At 36.0% G+C, this 22,929-nt stretch overlaps 1 protein-coding gene across 1 annotated transcript in view; it reads left to right on the top strand.

The window, feature by feature from the left end:
• Positions 1-8,262: 8,262 nt before the first annotated feature.
• LOC129239328 (uncharacterized) overlaps positions 8,263-22,929 on the top strand; it is a 47,996-nt gene continuing 33,329 nt past the window's right edge. Inside the window, exons 1-8 of the mRNA XM_054874762.1 lie at positions 8,263-9,548; positions 17,192-18,448; positions 18,841-18,926; positions 19,015-19,189; positions 21,646-21,800; positions 21,876-21,973; positions 22,345-22,487; positions 22,611-22,723. Of these exons, the coding sequence (XP_054730737.1) occupies positions 9,476-9,548; positions 17,192-18,448; positions 18,841-18,926; positions 19,015-19,189; positions 21,646-21,800; positions 21,876-21,973; positions 22,345-22,487; positions 22,611-22,723 (2,100 nt within the window). The 5' untranslated portion in view covers positions 8,263-9,475. The remainder of the gene's footprint in view (positions 9,549-17,191; positions 18,449-18,840; positions 18,927-19,014; positions 19,190-21,645; positions 21,801-21,875; positions 21,974-22,344; positions 22,488-22,610; positions 22,724-22,929) is intronic.

Genomic DNA, 22,929 nt, shown 5'->3' on the forward strand with positions numbered 1-22,929 from the left:
CATTATTTAAGAGCGAAAAAGGATCACTCGAAAAATAAGTTCTATTTTTGAAAAAAAAAGCAACGCGTCCAATGATTACATTTTCAAAACAATTTAAAATCTCAAAATAATGATTAAGTATCAATTACGGTCCCTGCTAGTAAATGTACTAAATTTAATTTAGATTTTACGTGGATTATACCTTGCATAGATTGGCGGAAATTGCACTTTTAAAATCGTGCTTCATAAAGTCAGATAAAGAATTTTCTCAGATATGCATGATGGAAATTTTATCATTCTTGACTCTCGCTGAGTGTGTGCGATGTCGCACTTTTCCAATTTATTCGTGATTTGTTTGTGTAACTGCGTGATTGCGCACTCTCTAATGGGCGCAATCTTGTTTATATCACTCTAGCATGTAGTCACATACCCCTGCTCCAACACCAACAACACACACTTTCTTACTCACTCTCTTCTTACCTCTCCTACTTATATTCTCACATCCCCTCTTCACGTTTCTTAATTTGCTCATCTACTAACTGATATTTTCTTTAATGAGATGACACCTATCGTCGTGCCGTTACTTTGCTCTCAGCGAGTTTGACAATGATTGACGTCATATTAGCACCAGTATAGCCAGATGACCATTTTCGTAACTTGATTTAGCATTTTTGTGTTATTTAGTCTCGGAGTTTTAGCTCTTTCTTCAAGAAATTTTTCTAGACTGTATACATATTTTTAAAATTAGTTCAGTATTTCACTCAGTTTATTTAGCTTTACTTTTTTTTAACATCTGGTCATATTGCCCGCGATTGCGCTTATTGTTGGTGTTCTTCGCTTCCAGCAGTCAAATCTCTCTCTCGCTACTGCAGTGTTGCCTAGCTTTGGATACAAAAACGCAGTAAAATGTCCATTTAAAGAAAATAAAATGCCAAATTTTTATGGAATTACTTAAAGAACTTTGTATTCGTGACAAATTGTCTTCAAAATGTGCGGTTTTTTTAAATAAATGTGCTATGGTTATGTACAATTTAATTTATGAGTTTTTTGTTAAGAGATTCTTTTTTATTAAGAGAACGACTTTTTTGCAATATTTGAGGTTATGTTACAAGATAAGGTACCTTTTTTGTAAAAATACTGTAATGGTTTCTTCACTATCTTCTGGTATTTTTTTTTTTTTTATATTTTTACTATGAATACACCTCTTGATGCCCTATGCCCCACTAAGGATTGAAGACCGGAAGAAACGATTACACCTCTATGGTTTTAGTTCGCGTTCAGTAAATTCAAACGCTTTTTAAAACGTGTAAAAATGTTTTCAATGTGAAGTTTAGTTGAGAGAACAAGATTTAAAATTCTTGCATAACCTTAAAAGGAGCAAAAAATTATTTAAATTTGTACTTTCAAAATATAAAAATTTTATAAGAATCAACAAATTTTCATTAGCACTAAAATCTTCTCAAAGTGACCTTTTTTAACCTGCTTTTGTCTAATAATGCAGTTTTTTTTAACTTACAGTTTCGGTAGCTTTAAATTAAAAAAGAAACAAACACCAAACTTAAAAATTTTGGCATTTTGGGTATACAAAGCACTAAATTTATTGCGAAGAGCAAATGGTCGGCAACACTGCACAACTCAGCTAATGTTACGTCACGCACTCTCTGATGGGCGCAATCTTGTTTCTATCGCTCTTGGGTATTATCTACAACAATATCTTTCTCTTTGTTACAATACAACAACAACAATTCACATTTTGACTCTCTGTTTTAATTTTAAGCTCATATTTGGAATTTATTAAGAAAGCTTGCAAAAGAACGGAATTACTATTATATACCTATACTCTAAGTAGGCGGTATCGCGCCCATTTTACGAATTTTTATCATCAAGTATACAACAGCCGCCGCCGTAGCCGAATGGATTGGTGCGTGACTACCATTTGGAATTCAGACAGAACGTAGGTTCGAATCTCGGTAAAACACCCAAAATTAAGAAAGTTTTTTCTAATAGCGGTCGCCACTCGGCAGGCAATGGCAAGCCAACGAGTGCATTTCTGCCCTGAAAAAGCTCCTTATAAAAATATCTGCCGGTCGACGTCGGCTTGAAACTGTAGGCCCCTCCATTTGTGGATCAACATCAAAACGCACACCAAAAAAAACAGGAGGAGCTCGGCCAAATACCCAAAAAGGTGTACACGCCAATTATAAATATGTATTTATAGAGCAGATTACACCGATTCATTCCATTTACTAATTACGGAAGTATTGATTTTTTGCTGTTTGCAATTTTGAAAATTAGAAGGTAGACGCTCGATTGTTAGTTAGGCGTTCGATTGTGCTCATTTTCACCAGTAGCGTACATTTGCTTTCCATTATACAGTTGTGCACTCGACTATAAAACTGACAGCTCAAACGTTCCTCCTAAAAGTCCCTTTAGTTAAAATGCAAATTTTCAGTAATTACATTACTGTATTGGTTTCGTATTTTGTCGTACTAAATTCCGATTTAGCGGTTATATTTAAATTTAATTGAATGTAATTACTTTTAATGCTCTATCATTTCAATTTGATTTAACTCCTACGTGAAAGGCTAAAGTGCTCACCTGCACAGAGAGAAAATTAATGTGCGCAATTTCTAATGTTGCACAGAATAATTAAATCGTGGTTATTTAATGCATTTTTTTGATGTCCGAAATACTCAGTTAGTTTGCCATATAATTATCACTACCAATAATTAATCGTTACATACGAGTACATACATACGTACATATGCATACATACGTACGTTATGCATTTGCAAACTTAATATGCAATAAGTTAAAGCTTCTCATACTAATTGGTTTATTTATTTACGCACATTGCCCACAAAATCATTTTATGTATAATATTGTACATACATATACACACTATATGTACATATATGAAAGTACTTATTAGTATAAGTGCACTTTGATACTCTCTTCTATAACCACATAATTACCAATTAGTGATTAATGTGAGAAATTTGAGAAATGATTTACTTGTATGTATTTACCTTATGAACGAGTACTCTGCTTAAGTAACGCATAATTGTTCGTTTGTATGTTTGTTAAGTGTTCACTTATTTAATATTCAAATTTAATACTTATTGAACTCAGGCATACACGCTGTCTTGTTCCGTTTTCCTGCAGCAAGTTACAAATATAATTGAATTCATTTGTAAGCTGTCAAAATCGTTTAAGTTGAAATAAAGTCATCAAGTCAAGCAAATTCGGATTGAGGAATTAGAGCTTCATGCGATTTAATTGAAAGTATTTTTTCATGAAAATTTGTCCATGTAGTGCATAATATTTTATTATTCAACTATAATCATTGTATCATAGCAGATATTTGAAGCTTTACCAAAGTCTACCTGCTACTAGCCCAATGAACCATTCAGTTTCTCTACTGTAACAGATGACGATGAGTTGAGAAGCATTTATTCCATAAAAGCGAGAGCTACAGGTGAGGACTACAAGTGCTTAAGGTACTTGACCACCTTGGAAAGCTAAAAAGTACAACATATTCAATAATTTTTTTTTCATGTTCTGTATAATATATTAAAATAAATTTTTTTTTAAATTTTTATTTAGAGCTTATATAATACAAAAAAAAAATGATTTATTAAAATTTCTTTTTTAACATATATCCAGGAGGCGCCAAAGTCGAGGCCTGAAGAAAATCATGTCTTGCGGCGGACAGTTAATCTTAGAAATGGTAATTCTAAAACAAAAGAGAGAAACAAAATTTTCAAAAGGAAGGTTCCTTGCGTGAGAATTTACCACAAACTGACAAAAAAAAAAATAATAAAAAAATGGCGGATGTTTGAAAAAAAGTTAAGAAAACACCCCTGTTTTTCACAATGTTATGCTTAAAAAGCAATACTTTATTAACTTTTTTTTTGCAAAATGTGGTAAATTGGCATACAAAACATCTTAACAAATAAAACAAGACCAAAATCATTAAAATCGGCTAAGCAGTTTCGGAGATAAAGTGTCCGCCATTCGAAAAAAAGTAATTTCTGGAAAAACGCGTTTAAAGTTAAAACTTGCTATTTTCTTTCCGCTGAGTCAGCAAGTAATGAGTGCAGGATGCGCCTGCACATTTTCACTGATTTCACTTTGTTAGAATTCGAATTTAAAAAAACAGTTTCAGGTGATGATTTTTAAAAGTATAAGGATTGAAAAAATGTAAAAAAAAAATTTAATTTTTTGAAACTTATAAGGTACCTTAAAGATCTTAAAAATTACTATTCAATACATACAATTTCTCCTTCACTACTTTAACAGTCCCAAACGCTTGGATGATAGCTAGGATTACTTCAATTTCCAAAAGGCGCGTGGTTATTTTATTATGGAATTTCCGTCCGATGGCCTTTTGTCCAACGTCTTGAAGGAGCTAATGGTAAAACGCATGATCAGTTGTCTAGGCAAGGACAAACTCGTCAGTCTGGATATATCAGGTCAGCCTACAAGTTCGTGCGCTTTTTAAAGGTGGTTTTAAAATTAATAAAAAAAAGATGTTTAAAGTATTTATTAATCAATAATATATTTTCCTTCATTATTTACAATGTCTTCAAAACGTTTAGGCACATTTTTAATTCCCTGCTCAAAAAATTGTTTGTCCTTGGAGCCCAAATACGCTTCGATATCCCTTTTTATAGCTTCTTATGAGGAGTAGTTCTTGTTACTCATATGGGATTGAAGTCCACGGAAAAGGTGATAATCACAAGGTGCAATATCCAGAGAGTATGGTGGATGCGGCATCTGCCGTTCGGAGTCGGCTTAAAGGAGCTCGGCCAAACACCCAAAAAGGGTGTACGCGCCAATTATAGGTATATATATGGTGGATGCAGCTTTAGATCCCATCCGAGCTCGTTCAGCTTGCCTAATGTTTGCCTTGCGGTATGAGGTCTTGCGTTGTCGTGGTGAAACAAAACTTTGCGTCTATTCACTAAAGACGGTCGATTTTTTTTAAGTGCCTCATTCAGGTTTGATAGCTGATGGGAATAATAATCACCAGTTATCGTCTGGTTTGGTTCCAGAAGTTCATAATAAACAATACCGGCCATATCCCACCAAATACAGGTAGGCAGGAGAATCTTCTTGGGATGAAGGCCATCTCTAGGCCTCTCTGTTTCATATTTATCTAACTATTGGCGTTTGCGAACAGAATTATTGTAAAGCACCCATTTTTCATCATCAGTAACGATACGGTTCAAAAAACTTTCATTTTCAAGCCGTTGCAGCAGCTGAGAACAATCATTCACTCTCTGCTGAAGGTTGGCGACGGAAAGTCTATGCGGGAAACCCATTTTCCAAGCTTTGAAACCTTTCCCAATAAAACTAGGTGCCTGTGAACTGTTCCATACGACGAATTTAACCTCTGAGCTATCATATCGACTGTCAAATTTGAGTCAGCTTCCATGAGTTCGAGCAAGGCGTCGGAGTTAAAGACTTCAGGACGACCAGCGCGCGGGGCATCCTCCACGTCGCAGTTACCACTTCGGAATTTTGAAAACCACTTTTGCGCAGTCCTTACGCTCACGGTATCCTCTCCGTGAACAGTGTTAATTTCTGCAGCAGCAGTTGTTGCATTTTCACCACTTCTATAAAAAAATACAAAATATGCCTCTTATACGTGTTCGAAGATTTCATTTTATTTTTGAACAACACGTACTTCTATCCGCGATTAAAATCACTTCTTGAATGCACAATATATCAAAAAAAATATAAATAGTTCCGTTATATTCCGCGAATAATATTTTGTATGCAAAAATCGTATAAAAGTGAAATTATGGGTAAAATACGCCCGAATATATGGACTGACCTGATACTATAGAAGTGGTCACAGTTGTGCTACAGCTATTCTAAAAGTAACCAAAAATATTAGCTCGGCATTTTATAGAGATGAACTGACTATTTCAACACTGTTTGACTAAGCCTTTCAATAAAAAGTTGATCACAAAATACCTTTACTTAAACTAGAAACTATTTGGGATTTTCTGATTGTGCGGTAACCGCAAAGCAAAGTTTTAGCTAAGAATAAAAGCTCTGAGCTAAAGAAAATGTACTCGAGGATGACACAGGGGTCTGTAGTAGGTCCATTTTTGCTGTAAAAACGTATCCATCCATATGCGGATGATGCTCAAATTTACCTCTCTTATTCAATTGGTCTTTAGAAAATGTTCCTTCTATATGTTCATTCTTCATCCTATTTCTGGAACTTGAATTCAACAAAAACCAAAGGTTAATGTATCTGACCCTTTTTAAATAAACAAGAATGCAATCCAACATAAGAAGGCGAGAATCATACATCTATAAAATTTCAGCCAATTCATATATGAAAACTATAAGTCACCTTACGAAAAATATATTTCGTACTAAGAAAGTTACAGCGCACAGCGGACTTTATACATCAAGCCAGCAAACTACGCTTGGTGTGAACTTTTATAGTTCCACTAATTTCAGTCGCCGTAACAGAATGGGTTGATGCGCTATACTGCATATTTTTAAAACTAATTTTATTTACCATTTAGGTGACATTCCGTCATAGTAGCTCTCAGCCAAGTATTTACTCTTTCTAGAGTGATGGAAGAACGTTGTAACTGTAGAGCAAGGCACTGCAAGTAAGATTCCAATCGCTTGACTTATTTTTGAATGAAATTCCGTTCGCTCAAAGGCACTGCTCAGACCTTCATATACATATGTTATACACTATTACCGTGCAAAAAAAGCCTATTCTCCAAATATTCTACAACATAATAAAGTTTCATCAAGTTTAAGAAAGGTTCCAAGTGTTTGAAGAAATGCTTACATATGGAAGATTACTTAAATATTTCGTAGCATCTCCTCTCTTCTCATCTTCGATGTATTGCATTTACTAAATTTGCACATTTATCCGGGAAACTAGAATACCAAGACTTTTGAATTTGGTTCCACATTTCCTCCGTATTTGGGGCTTTGAAAGGCACAATTATAAAAATATTTTTTTTAATGCTCGAAAATGAAATAAAATAATTCGAACTCAGCAGCCCCAAAAACGTATACATACATATTTCATTTTTTGAAAATTTTGCGGTGAATATTTTAGGTTTTTCCTTGAAAAAAAAAATTATTTTTAAGTTTTTACGTAGTTAGAGGATGAGTTCACTTCTTAAGGGGGTTTGGAAATTTGCATACTTGCCGGGATGTATTAGCATTGATTAAAGCTACAAGAAAAAATGCGAAGATGAATTTGAATAGATACAATTTTTTTAATTTTTAAAGTGGGTCTGAATTTTTCAAATACCCCTATTGAGGGATGTGCTTTAATATAATAAAAAATTAAATTGGAATTGTGGCCCAGACAAGTTCTTCCAAAATCATTAAAGAGCATTTAAGAAAAAAATATTGAAATCGGGCAGAAATTGCATTCTCTAGGATTTATGAACAAAATTTGTGAACAAGTACCCATTGTGCGCTGTAGCCGAATGGATGAATAGCCGTGCATGAAACACCAACTGTTAGAAAATGTGTTTTCTAATAGCTTGGCACGCAATGGGAGGCACTGAAAAACCTCCGAATCTATTTCTGCTATGAAAAAGCTCTTCATAAAAAGTATCTGCCGTTCGGAGTCGGCTTAAAATTGCGGGTCCAATTATACACTTAGATGGAAATAAATCTATCGAGTTAAACGATATAATTTAAAATAATATAAATAAATATAAAAGTATAATTCTATATAATAAAAATCTGTTAATAAGTACATTTATTCCTATTAGCATAAAATTAATTAAGAATTGGAAATAAATTACAAAGGTGTTAATTAATTCAAATATGTGTTGCTATTTAATACACCCATACAATTGCACAAATTATTTGTGCATATTTTCTGCTACAATTTTCTCTTTATGCCGAAACCAAACAATACTTAGTTATCAATTGTCTCAATATTTGTAATAAGCATTCGAGTGTCAGATTTCGTCTAATCAAAGTACACAATTCTGCATCCCAAGCTGTAACACGAAAGCTTTAAGATATATTTACACATTTACTGTTCCCTACGACTATCTAACACCTCACTTAGGACGACTGTATAGTATAAGTAAATACATATGTGCTTGTGTAATTCCAATTTATTTTTGCCAATCTGTATTTAAATGAAATGCGTAAATTAGCCACTGCACACAACCGGCATGCCCAGTCTAAGTGCAGACTATAATTCCTTCCTTCTATCATTTCACAGAGATACTTGAAAGAACAAACAATGAATGACGAATAAATGAATAAGTGTTAAAATGTATGAATGAGAGAGCAATACATAAATAACAATATAAGAAATGAACAAATGTCATTCATTTTTAGTGATAAATTGCTAGCAGGGAGTGAAAAGAAGAAAAGAAAAAATGCGTTGCTAGAAGTGTTTCCTTGCAGTCCTTTCTAGTACTAAGCATAACTAAGAACTAAGGAGAAGCAACGCAAAATCGAAGTGGAAGGCGTAGTTGGTGTCTGAAGTAGAGACATAAAGCGAGGTATCATTGATGCTAAATTAAATTTATACCGTCGAACTCAAGAACAAACGTTTTATGTCCGCCCACTGTGGTTAGAACAATAAGAAAACAAGCCGAAGGACGTCGAAAACAAAATCAGCACGCCCGTTCGGAAGTAAACAAAGCAGGCAAATGTAAATGGAACAGTCACTGCCGCTGAGCAGAAAACAACGAGCGGACAATCCACACCGGCATTGGTGGGGGTATTGGTGTTGGCATTATCGTTGTCGGCAACGATAGCATAGGGAGTGGGCGTGGGAGCAGGAGCGACAACCACGTAAAAGCAAATGTGTAATAAATTGCATGAAAAACTCAATCATTACACCAGCAGCTGGGAGTTAATTTAGTTAACGCTACCAGCCAATCTCCAACGGCCCGCTGCCAGCAGCCAGCAACTAAATATCTACTAGGTGCGTAACCAGCGAAGCCAACTTTTCAACTAGAGAACTGCTGGTTAGTAATTTTGGGACTGAGATTGAAGGACTTGCCCACACTGCTGTTCGTCACCAACAACATCATCGCCATCAACATCATCACCAAATAGCATTTGGATTTGCATTTGAACTCACAGCATTGTGCAAACCACGTAAAAGTGAAAGAGGTGGAGGGAAGTGCAAAGAGATACTCTCTCTGTAACACTAAAGCAGTAGTGGTACCAGTAAGAAAGCTTTCACTATAGTCGCCTTTGTATCACTTAAAGTTGCCACCATCGGAATAGCAACAAATCACTGTCAAAGGACTCATTGTCATAGTGCGCATCAGTCGGTTGAAGTTGCGTTCGTTCGGAGAGTGTATTGGTGGTTTGTCGATCTGACGCTTGGCAAGACGTAACATTTTGTGACAGTACGCATCTGGCCGTTTGCCGTTTATCATTCGTAGTTCACAATCCGCAAAGACATTTGTTTGGGCGTTGGGATTGTGGGTGGGTGATGCCAACCCACTGAGAGCGAATTATGAAGCACCAGGGTTCCAGTCATTGCTGTTGCTGGTTCACACTTTTCTTGGTCGCTACGGGCATTGTTCTTGGTAAGTATTGTCTACGCTCGCTTTGTTTTATTTTGTAAGCATTTAATGAATTTGCTAAATAGCCCATTTAATTGCTGCTTTGTTAGTGATAATAATTAAAAGTAATGAAGAACAAATCTTCGAGTAATAAAGTTTGTCGTTGATCTTTAGAAATGTATTTAAGATATACGGCAATAAATAATAGTCGGAAATTGGGAACTGAGAAGATTTCATGAGCATAATTAATTACATAAACATGCAGTATAGTGTAAGACCTAAGGAAATTTTTTTACTACAGCCAAGAAATATCTAGTACAGTAATTAGCATTTGGTGAACGTTGGATCGAGTTCTGCCTTGCATGAAAATAAGGTCCTTTAGGGCCATCTTTACAGTAACACGGCGCAAACCTAAATAATTAACTACAATTTGCTGAATGGATCCATAAGCAATGTTTAAGTCCCCTGCCTGTTCTCTGATGGTTAATTTGCTGTTATTGATCACTTTCACTTTATTGAGATTTTCACCAGTTTTCGATGTCGACAAGATTGTGGCGTGTGAGTGCTAATAATAGCCCATTCTCGCTGTATTGCCACGTTTTGCTCTTTTGGCGTGTACAATTTTTAAATGCTCAAGTAGATAGCACTAAAACTCAAGCCCTCTATTTTGTAAAAATCCGCACTTTTTGCTGCCCAGTGCAATAGTGGTACTTTTCTAGATTCAAAAAACGCTTTACTAAAAGCTGCAATCGGTTGAATTGTCCAATTATTAGCAAAAAGTTGGTCTGCAAATTCTATAAGTTTACTATCAAGCAAGCTAAATTACTTCGATGCATTAATTTTTGTCGATGTGGCGATGACGGCGGCCGCCGTAGCCGAATGGGTTGGAATTCACAGAGAGAACGTGGCTTCGAATCTCGGTTAAACACCAAATTAAGAAAAACATTTTTTTAATAGCGGTCGCCCCTCGGCAGACAATGTCAAACCTCCGAGTGTATTTCTGCCATGAAAAAGCTCCTCATAAAAAATATTTGCCGTTCGGAGTCGGCTTGAAACTGTAGGTCCCTCCATTTGTGGAACAACATCGAGACGCACACCACAAATAGGAGGAGGAGCTCATCCAAACACCCAAAAAGGGTGTACGCGCCAATTATATATATATATAATAAATAGAAGTTATTCCTTTATAACAAAAGGCTGCTCACCTCATTATTGAACTTCCACCGTGAATGGGGCGGAAGCAGGAGCAAGAAACGTTTTGTGTATGGTACCAATACTGCTTTTAACCATAAAAGATCATCGAGGTTAATCTTTTCTCGTCGCGCTTCGCCAGTCCTCATCATAACATTGATACTTGTCGGCAAATGCCAAACGCATGCTTATAGATCGAGGCAAATGGTCTGGTTGTCGTACCATAGAAAGGTATTTTACGTTAAGGTTTTCAGGTGCGAAAAAACTGCCTATGATTATTTAAAGACGGCTCAAAGCTTGACTTCTACTGAAAGAAGCCTCATCCGCACACAACTATCAATTTAAATATGTTTTTGTTAATATTAATTCAAGTATAAAACCAAAGGACTTGCTTTGCTAAATTGGTAGAATTTACAATTTCTGATCTTGTTGAGCAAAAAGTGTCATTCTCTCAATTTCTATACTGCCTGCATTCAAAGAATTACAAAAAAATTACTTTTATTTTGAATGTGTTTTAATTTCAAAACTATTAACCACACACAAGCGCAATTTTTTTAATTTTATATTTTAATATAGTTTTAGTTTTAGTTTCTGGTTTTAACGAGCTTGTAACTAATAGTGCCCAGCACATAAGCGGAATATGTACGAAGATGATCGTTAATTTAATTTTTTTTTAATTTTTAAATCTCAGCCTCACCTAATGAGTGAATTTTTTCCGAAAAGATTTTCCTCGTGTAACACCCGGTTGTTTTTTTAACTGCATTGGAACTATCGATATCGATAACTTTAGTATGACAGCTGAAAATGGCAAACTGTGTTGGTATTTCTGTTCAGTAAGGTTTGGCAAGTCATCATGAATCATTACGTCAGAACCATGCTTTCAAATTGTGGAAATTTAATTAAAAAAAAATAAATCTGTTCGCGAAGTTCATAGAGCACTGGCCGCGTAATTGGTCCTTATTTCTTTCGAAAAGAGGAAGCAACTGCAGTTACAGTGAATGGCGAGCGCTATCGAGCCATACTGACTGAATTTTTGTTTCCAAAAAAATAATGAAAAAACCTCCACGGCAATTGGCTCCAAAAAGACGATGCGACTTGCCACATAGCGCGCGTAACAATCAATTTATTGAAATATGCAAGCCACCTTTGACGCCATACAGCCAAATTTATTGGAAAAATGACACACAGCGCAAAATGTCTGGTCTTTAAAAGAAGTGCTTATCGAGATTCCAGCCTTTATTTATCCATAAAAGTAACAAAATACGTTAAATAGTATTCGTTTTAATACACAAATAGATTTATGAGCATTACCAAGTAATAATAACTATAATAATAATAATGCATTCCATAAGTATGTAAATTCGATTTTCAAAATACGCAGAAGGTTTCATTCGACTCATTCATTTTGCCATTTTCAGAGTGAAGTGATATCTACAGGGTGAACGATATGAAACACCATCACTTTTTCATATATTCACTTAAGCTCGATATGACCACCTTTTGCCTTGACTATAGCCTTCAAACGGTCAAAAAATTAGTTGCATGCTGCACGAATGTGATCTTGAGGTATTTTGGCCCATTCTCGTATAATCGCTTTTTTCAACGCATCCATACTGGCATATTTTTACTCCTCGCGTTGCTCTCCAAAGTGGACCAGATGGAATAGTCCATTGGATTTGCGTCTGGCGAATTCGAAAGTCATTGTGTGGACGAAATGAAGTGTGGAACATGATTTCTTAACCATTCTTGGTTCACACAAGCTTTATGAGACGGTGCCGAGTCCTGTTGGAACGTCCATGGTCGACGACCGAAATGTTTGCGTGTCTACGGCTCTAAAGCAGCTTCTAAAACATTTTCCCGATAATAAGTCGCATTCACTTTGACACCAGGCTCGATAAAAACGATTGGAGAGCGTCCATAAGCGGTCACTGCGGCCCAAACCATTACTTGCGATAGGAAATTGCTTCGAGTGGCCATACGTAGGCTCAAATTCTCGTATGAGCGTTCGGTCAAGTAAACACGATCGTTTTCAGTATTTATGAAGTGCTCAATTGGGAAATTTTATTCATCAGAAAACACAATTTTAGGAAATTCTCCACGTTCGTGCAAGGGCAACAACTCCTTTGCTCTTTCGCACCGAACTTTTTTTTTGCTGGGGTGAAAGATCGTGTGTGTACCAGTATCATTGTAACATTTTATAGTGCGATACACAAACATTTTATTCACTTTGAGGTGACTGAGCTCACGAACAATGGCTGGTTGGGATTTCCAGCCAAATATAACGCAATCACACTATTACGTTTGAATTCCATCACAGAAAAAAAAATTCAAAAAAACTGAGACGCAAATGCTTTTGATGGCTTATAAATAATATATCGAACTGTCAGTAGAATAATTTTGACGTTGATGTCATGAACTGTTTAACAGACACAAGCAGTGTGAAGTTGGCAACACTTCATATCGTTCACCCTGTATAAAAAAATATGTTGAAGGAAACCTGCATCAGAATCATGATTTTCTCGATTTAATATATTTCGTCACGCACTAGCAATTGTTGAGCTGTCCCAATGAATTTTCATCACCTAGAAAATTGCACCAGACATTCTGACTGGTACTGGTGCAAGAGCCAATGACCTGTCATTTTGACTGGTTTGGTAAATCTAGTGTTAAAAATCGATTTATTGCAATATTCAAGCCACCACTGACGCTAAATGGCCGGATCTATTGGAAAAAGCAGTCAAAAATTGGACAATGCAATTCATAGCCGCGGCGAACATATTTCAGTTATTATATTCAAAAAATAAATGCCATGAAATTATCTAACAGATTATAATAAAAACCTTGAATCCAAAAATATTTCTGTTTTATTACATTTTCTGTTTCTTATTAAAGTTTAGATAGAACATATTTTAAATTTTAAAAAATTTGGCCGTAATTATGGGCTTCGAACTTCCTCGGCATTGGCAGATATACATTTTGAAATAAATGCAGGTGGCGCAAAATTAATCTCCCTATCGGAAAATTTATAATTTTTGTAAATGGCATTGTACGTCATTCATATTTGAGTGAACTATACTGAAGCTGTCTACAAAAAGGCAAGCAATACAGCGCGTAAAGGTCGACAACAAAATTGGACGATTAGCTTTGCGCCACCTTGTACAAACGAGTACATAACGAGTTTTAAGTTCCGACTTCTTTTTTTTAAACTAAAGTGAACACATATTTTGATTAAGTATTAATTATGCTTGCTTATTAGCATATAAAGGTCCAGGGTTTACAATTTATGAATATTAAATTATATTTTCCAATTGTTCCCCGCGTGATTTCTCTTACAGCAGCGATATTTTCTATGGAACGAGCGGAAAAAACATTCATTTGAGTTTTTATGTCTTTTACCGAGCCAGTCGACCTTAATAAATAATGCAATATTCCTTGATTTATGTTGCAAGCCTTGTTGTACGATTACACAGTGCAACAAAATGAAAAAAGTCAATCCTTCAGGTCTTATAAGTATAAGTTCTTAAGATTTTTTATTGGAAATAGAGTCTCTTGAAACTTTAAAGTCCTTTAAAAATTTAGATTGCTAAAAGAATTAAAAACTTAGTACGTGGCATTAAAAAATCTATAGTTTCACGTGCAACTCTATTCGAAATAAAAGCAGTGCCATATAGTGGAAATTTCTAGTGAAGAAAAAATGTCTCAGATCGAAATTTCATCTATGATTTTTATGCTTTTTTGCTTTATTTTGCGAATGTTGAAGTTCATAAAAAAAATTTTATCAATGAAAAATACAGCACTCTATTTTTTATAAAGTAATAATAATATGTGAAAATAAGTATTTCGGTTGTGATTCAAAATAGCAGTAGTCAGCGTATAGCATCAAATGAAAAACCTAAAAGAATTAATTCGCTATATAACTTAAAAAAGGAAAGTACAGCTGCGAACCTATGATGTATAGAGTCCACCAAAATCCTACACCTCTTGCCGGAAATGGCCTTCCACGCTTTTCTGACATTCTTGTAGAGCTCCTTGAAATTTTTGGAATTCGCTTTGCTAACAGCGTCTTTGACATCAGCCCAAAGATTTCTAATAAGACTGAGGTCAAGTGACAGAGCCCACTAGCTGAAGATTTCAATGAAATGAACCAATTTCTTGCCAACTTGCTGGATGCTTTGGGTAGATGTTTTGCATATACATTAATTTTAGAGGCATTTTCCATTCTGCATGTGGTAGCATGGTTGACTCCATTATCATCAATGGAATAGGACCAGTACCGTAGCAGCCCACGCGTTGATTTTTGCACCTTCGCGCCTTACTATCCTGGTGACACGATTAAAGTTAAAAGAAGCATTATTTAGCCTTGGTCGAATAGTCTGCGTCCTTTGGAACCAAATAGCAGTATTTTGGTTTCATCTTATTATAAGATGTTCCGCCATTTTTGAACTTGCCAATGCAGGCGCTCTTTAGCTAATTTTATTTGGCCCATGTACAGGGTGTGACTGTTGTAATAATTCCAAAAACTTTACCTGTAATGAGTTTCTTTCTGACTATTGACCAGTTCACATTAAGATTTAGCTTCTCCGAAGGTTTTTGAAATGTGAAAGGGGTTTGTGCCAAAGACTATTATTTTCTCAGTTCTGGGCTCGAACTGACTTCTTTGCCATCTCTTATTTTGTTTTCTGGCGGCGATTTCGTAGCGTTAGTAATCGTTTTCGTTGACTTACAGATAAACTTGTAGGTTTTCCCCTCCTGCAGCGACTTCTGAATGAGTTTTCATTTTTCACCCGAACAATGCTTAGCGTGACCAAAAAATCGTACTATTGTTTTGCAATCAATAGACGCTTCGATTCGCCACTTCTCCGTTCGCTATCTAGGCTCTGCTCACTTGACAAAAAATTTGCATTTGAAAGCAATAACAAAGTTATCGAGCAAGAGTCGCCGCTAGCGAGTACGGTTATGCTTCATAAAATTGATATGAACCACTATTTTTACAAGCAAATGTAATTTTTAGCACCTCTTTTCCCAGATATTCATTTATACCCATTGCTTTATCTATTCGCCATTTGCTAACGCTTGGCGAAAGGAAGAGGCCTAATGTACTGTTATAAAAAACTTATTGAAAACTAAAAATATTAAAAAAAATTTCAATTTCACTCGAGTTCATATAAATGCCTCGACTACTTCGTATGCGCTGCTATTTTTGAGAACAGTAAAAATTAACGGGACTTCTTGAACATGGCAACTGGATCAGAAACTAATGCTGATATTTGCTTACATTGATATTTTTGCTTACACACTTTTTCACACAGCCGCGTTATCAGTTACAATTTTTCATTGTTTAATAAACCAAAGCCAAAAACCAACAAATGCAAATACATAGTTCATTTATCTATAATTAACATTATTCAACCGTGTTTTTAAGTTATTTTAATAAAAATTATATTTTTTTTAAGCTTATTTTGTAAATGATTTCGAAATGTACTGCTTGACAACACTGTGTGCTGAGAGAGCAATGAGCTGACAGGGTTCTACGGGAATTTTCAAAAAATCGTGAAATAAAATCTACGATACTACGATACGAAAGGAAGGAATTTTTCATTTACATGGGGTAATGAGAACCCCATCGTAACAGTTGACAGGGGACTGCGTTTACGTCGGTCACTGTTTTCAGCATAATACATATATACGGTATTCTGTAGTGCGGCATTTAGGGCTACCATGTGGCATTAAAAACAAAAACATTATTCGCAGTTGTGATTTAAATAAAAAAAAATATCGTAAAATTTTTGCTGTAAGCCACTGCACCTTTTTCGAACAGAGTTGTACATAGGACATTTTTCCTATACAATGAAACAAAAACTGAATTTTGTAGCACGGTGTTATCACTTTTACTAGAGGAATGCCACTACCAGAAATTTAATACAATTTATAAACTTTTATTTTAACAAAGGAAGAACTGGAAAATAATAAACGAACTTATTTTTCACTTCTCTTATTGATCACTCCAGTCGCATGTAAATTATAGCAGAGGTCTGCAAAACGTACACTGCCTTTCAATATCCCTTGTAAATTGAGTCATCCCGAACATTTGTATGTGGTCAAAATAAACACAATATTTTCATATATGTTTGTGTGGGTGTGAGGATGTGTATTTAACACAAATATACTTGCATATAGAAAATTGGCCTGCCTCAAACAAAATACAACGTGCCACAAAATATATACTTGTTGGGATAGACGATAAACTACAATGTGCCGGAATAGCCGGAAAACGCCATTGAACGCTTGTTTGCTTACTCACCTGTGTTTCTGTGTGTTTTATTTGTTTATTCTATGTGGTTTTTTTATATGAACGCAATTTTTCAGTGCCTTCAAGTTGTTTACACACTCACTCATTCTCTAACTCTCTTTTTCTTTTTCTCTCTTACCTCTCTCTCTCTCTCTTTCTGCTTTTTGACGGCACCCACATTATCTAGTATCGCCAGATATACACACAACTTTTGCTGACAACTATAAACAAGGGAAAAGCAAAGGAACAACAGCAACAACAGGAACAGCAATCGCATTCAAAACGCTGGGAGCGATGGGTTTTATTGACGCCAACAGGTACAATGCTAATAAAAGGAACAACAATAACGTCAGCAGCTACAAGTCGAGTATGATTGCCAGCAGCAACAAGAACAGGAACAGTGTCAACAGCAACACGACCAGCACAAGAGTACCAATCAATGAGATATGGAGCCAGCTGGAAGAGCGGCAGAAACATATGGTTTCTACACCTCAAACGATGACAATAATAGTCGAAAAACCCACAATGGTAAAACACACAGCAACAACAACAACAAAAGCAATTACTGCACGTAAGCCAACTACTACAATTACAAAAACAAGCACAACACCCAGTGATAGTCCAATAAAGAAGACGCCGCATGACAGTGGAGCCAATATAAATGTCAGCAACATAGAGAAAAGCACAATGATATATAAGCAACAGCTTCAAAATCAACATGAGCAACATCAGCATTGGCAGTATAGACACCGACAACAGAAACAAAAACAGCTAGCCGCACATAGGCCACTAGCAGAGATTGCGAGCAGTGCGGATGGGAGAAAACCACAATTGCACGTTGCCAATACTTTGTTAGATGGCAGAACATCAACATCTCTGAATATAGAGACGCTTGCAAGGGCCGAGGCGGCAGAAGTGGCAGCTACGTCACAAACGCAAATAGCAATCAGCAATAATAGGAACGGCAACAGCAACAGAGATGTTGATAGCATTACAACAGCAATAACTACAACAACAACAACAACAACACCATTAACAACTACACAAAGCCAACAATTTGAGCCAATGCGCATTTCTTATTATATGAACGACGCCAGCCAGTTGGAGCTGGAGCTCGATCAAGCGACGGAAACGGATGTGAAAGTGGCTATGGCAAGGCAAGGGGAAACGGCAATGGAAGTGGAAGTGGGTCGTCAACATCAACACAAATTTTCCTCTTCATATTTAGACGATGACGACGCCGACGCCGACGACAACGATGATAAACACAATTATGCGCCACTCAAACGGTTGCCGACGCAGCGCAGCCGTTGGGCGCGCCAGGCGGAGGAGGAGGAGCCGGTAGATAAATGCCAACGATTTGAAAAAGGTGACAAAGAATTCTACAGTCCCGATTATCCAAACGATTACCCAAAGAACATCAACTGTACACGCGTGATAGAAGGTGAGTTCAAAGTTGAATGTTGAAAATGTTGTTGCTTACATGCATAACTTATGCGCCCCGGAAGGTACAGCACACACGGACGTATAAGCATACATACATATGCACATAGCTAGCAAAATACACACAACACCTGATGCGCGTTTAAATATATTTGCACGAGTGTGTGTAAACTCAATTTTTTATTCATACTCGTGCCACCTATCCAGTTGAAGACTCCTACGAACACTTATATGTGCCTATGTGTGTGTGTATATACAACTGTATGCGCAGCTGAGTATTTGCACGTGTGCCGCTACTATTTACTTCCAATGACTGGCGGCTACATTTTATATTACTTTATCTTATTATATTCTTCCCCCCTTATTCCATTTTTTTTCCTTTGCCTCCTGCAGCGCCGCAAGGACAGATAATCCGTTTAGATTTTCGTAATTCATTCCACATCGAAGCGAAAGAGGAATGCAAATTTGATTTTCTCGAGGTAAGAGCACTCAATTATATGGCTCATTTGCGTGAATAAAGTGTTAAGCTGTAGTGTAAATACTTTATACTTTATCGGAACTGTGTAGATACGCGATGGCCAGTATGGTTTCTCGAATTTGCTTGGTAAATTCTGTGGCACCGATTTTCCGCCTGTAATCACCTCGAAGGAACGTTACCTTTGGTTGCACTTTCATTCGGATGAGAGTATCGAGTACAGTGGCTTTACGGCGGTTTACGAATTTATCGATCGCAGTAGAGAAGGTAAGTCAATACATTGCGTTAAGTTAATATAGTATAAAGCTCTAGGACTTATTGGCAACTTTTGACAATTTCTTTTTTATAATTCTTTATGAAAATATGGTACGAAAACCATTGGAAATCCAAGTTAAGAATTTTCTGAAAATTAAAAAAAGGATTAACAAACTATCATCAAATTTCAAACTTTTTAATCAGAATTATTCAAGGCGAATATATTAAAGGTGGTACCGGTAATCAGCTGATTTGTTTTTATCTTTCGCCGTGTCCATGTGGCTGCCAGCCCAGAATGAAACAAGGCGAAGTCATTCTTGATTTTCTACTTTGCCAATTCTTTGCTTTGACATTCAAACGCACAAAGCATTGTTGTTGGTCTAACGCCATCACCTTTAATGAATGCGCCTTGGAATTTTTAAAAAAAGTTGTATATATTGTATATATATAATTGGCGCGTACACCCATTTTGGGTGTTTGGCCGAGCTCCTCCTCCTATTTTTGGTGTGCGTCTTGATTTTGTTTCACAAATGGAGGGACCTACAGTTTCAAGCCGACTCCGAACGGCAGATATTTTTTTTATGAGGAGCTTTTTCATGGCAGAAATACACTCGGAGGTTTGCCATTGACTGCCGAGGGGCGTCCGCTAGAAAAAACTTGTTCTTAATTTTTGATCTTTCACCGAGATTCGAACCGGGGTTCGCTCTCTGGATTCCGAATGGTAGTCACGCACCAACCCATTCGGCCACAGCGGCCGCCTACAGTTTTATAGCCCATTAAACTTTAATATCATAAAAAGCATGTTTCAAATGGCTCAACGACATTTTTTTTTGTTTTTGCTGACCGCATATAACAAATGCGCGACATTTATACAAGCTTCTGCTGAAGTTAACATTAGTGTTCCCGATATCAGGTGACTTCACGTCGCTGTATCACTTAGAACTATATCTCATGCACAGTTTTCCATTCAAGATGGTGTTAGGGCCTCTGTTCGCTAGCCTGCAACATACATACCGCAGACTTTAGAACACTCTTAGCTGCAGAGCATTTCAAATACAATGCAATTTGGTGACGTAAAAAGTTCTTAGTACTTTCTTCCAGATGTGTATTAGTAAAAACTGTTTCAATCATTTGGTGTTTCATGCCCGAGATGTCGAACCTATGCATTACCGAATGGTAGTCTTCCACCATTCAACATTTGGCTATTTTTTCAAATTTTTAACCAGAATTTTCACAATTCTTCTGGGTATCCAGTTCATAGCCCATTGATTTTTAATGCATATTTCAAGTTACTACAAAATACTGTTAATTTTTCACAATTTTTTTCCGCTGTGCTGACTCGGCTTTTCATTTATACAAAGTGCATGCATACAAAAAAAAGTATATCACGTCAACAAAAAAATTGCTAAGTGACTAAAATGCAATGGGCCATAAAACTGCATATCCAGAAAAATTTTTTAAATTTTGAATAAACAGTTGATAGTTTTGAAGAAATTTTGGAAAAATATTTACAAAGTTTGAAACTTTACATTGTATATTTTTTGTTGTAGTATGAACTATGTTTTAATAAAAAAATTAGTGATGCTTTTATAATTTTGCAACGAGGTGTATATAAAAAGAAACCGTAAAGGTACGAATTAATAGTGGTTTAATGTTTATGTGATTGATTAGGTGATGATAAATGTGATTATTGAATGATTTATGTGGAGCCTTTTCTTCTATCTACTGTTTTATAAGACAATAACTTGCAAAAACTAAATATTAGCCCAATCCAATGATGGAATCTTTTATTACGATTTTAATAAGACCTATCACACTGGATTATAATCACAAGCATATTCGCCAAAAATTCCGAAAATGCTTAATTTTGATTATATTTGCACTCATCCAAAATTAATACATACTGGTCCATTTAGTAATGGTTTCCGCTAGAAACATTGTTGAAGAAAATTAAAGGCATCCAGTCGTCCTACTTGAACCACTTGAACATGGCGACAGTAGGATCATGATCCAGTAAATTGCTGGTTTGAAATATGCTGGAAAGAAACAGGGCATTTTCGCACAAAATGTTATTTTAACATACATTTATCTATTGAACCCTCTTTCTGTCACGGTAACCGCAGATTAGTTTTCCATTACCGCGAAGTTAACACTTACGCACAAGAGCTACTTACTTAACTTTGTGCTTGCTCTTTTTCCCCCAATTTTCATGCTGAAGGCTTCAAAGCCTTAAAATACAAATCGCAATCTAGCTTTATTTTTTCAATTCTTTCAATTCTCGCTTAAGAAAGGTACAAATGTATGAAAATACTTTTCATTTCATGAAAAATCTTTTAAGCGTTCTTATCAATTATTCATGATTAACAACATTTAGAGATTTATGTTTAGCAACCCGAATTTAAATATCTCATAACTTTCTGTTTCGTTTTTGACATACAACACATTTTTTATATTCTCCCGGAATTCAGTACCCACTACTGATTTGAATTGCACATTCGAAAAGGACGGTTTCGAGGGTTTCATTAACTCAACCGATGTGCCCCCTAATCTAAAAGCTATAGCGAATGAGAATAAAATAGCCTTGGACTGTATGTGGCGCATACAGGTACAGGATAATTGGAAGGTAAGACTAAACGGATATATGTGGGTGCATATGTATGTGTTTAAATAAATTTTATTTCGATTCAATCATTTGCAGATACAAGTGAAATTCTTGGAATTCAAATTAAGCAAGCCCAATGACTGTATCGCGAATTTCTTAGATATCTTCCCCGAACAAACCACCATGCCCCTTAGGTGAGTAATACACAGATCTATACTCGTAAATCTATAGATGATTTCATACCAATCATTTTATAGGGCACTAGCCTCATACGCTTGTGGTCAGAAAATCATGTCTGACTCTATTTAACATGCAAACATACGAACGTAAAGACATACACATACACATATACATACATGCATATCTGTACTTCCATCATCAATGCTATGCTTTCACTAGAAAATTACAATATGACAAACTTTCTGACTGACCGTGCAATGATGTGAAATATCGAGACGGTATACATTTCATTTTATCCATTCTTTGTGGCCACACTTACAGCAACTGATATTCTTTATTTCACTTCTACTCTCTTTTTTACATTTGCGCTTCTTTTCGTTTGTAGATTAAAAAACTTTTGCGGATCTGCTGGTGAAGGCATCACATCCGAATCGAATGTATTGCATTTGCGTTTTTTTGCCGAAAAGGCGGCCATCAATTCAACATTTGCCATTTTATATACCGCCTTTCGAGAACGTGGCTCTGGCTGTAGGTTGCGACCAATGAATCAAATAAAATAAAGAATTATAAAAAAATAAAAGTGCTACTGATTGAAAACGAATTTTCTTTTCTCGATTGTCATTAACTACTTGCATTTGTCAATATTTGCAGCTTGCAATGACGATGAGGAATACGATTGCGAGGATGCCACTTGTATTTCAAAGGACCTCCAGTGTAATGGACGAGATAATTGTAAATTTCGCTGGGACGAGGAGGACTGTAAAGTAAGAAAGTTTTCACAATTGATTCTTATTATATGCATGCATACTTACTTCATTTAAAATATACTGCATATACATACATACATTTATTCTTGCATATGCGTGCATATACTCGTACACCTGTATATAGATCTGTATGTAGCTAAGTGCTATGTGGACGTGCTTCTTTATAATGACAGCAATTGTGCAGAGAAATGGTCAAGTTTAGG

This window comes from Anastrepha obliqua, chromosome 2 (genome assembly GCF_027943255.1).
Source record: "Anastrepha obliqua isolate idAnaObli1 chromosome 2, idAnaObli1_1.0, whole genome shotgun sequence".
NCBI lineage: Eukaryota > Metazoa > Arthropoda > Insecta > Diptera > Tephritidae > Anastrepha > Anastrepha obliqua.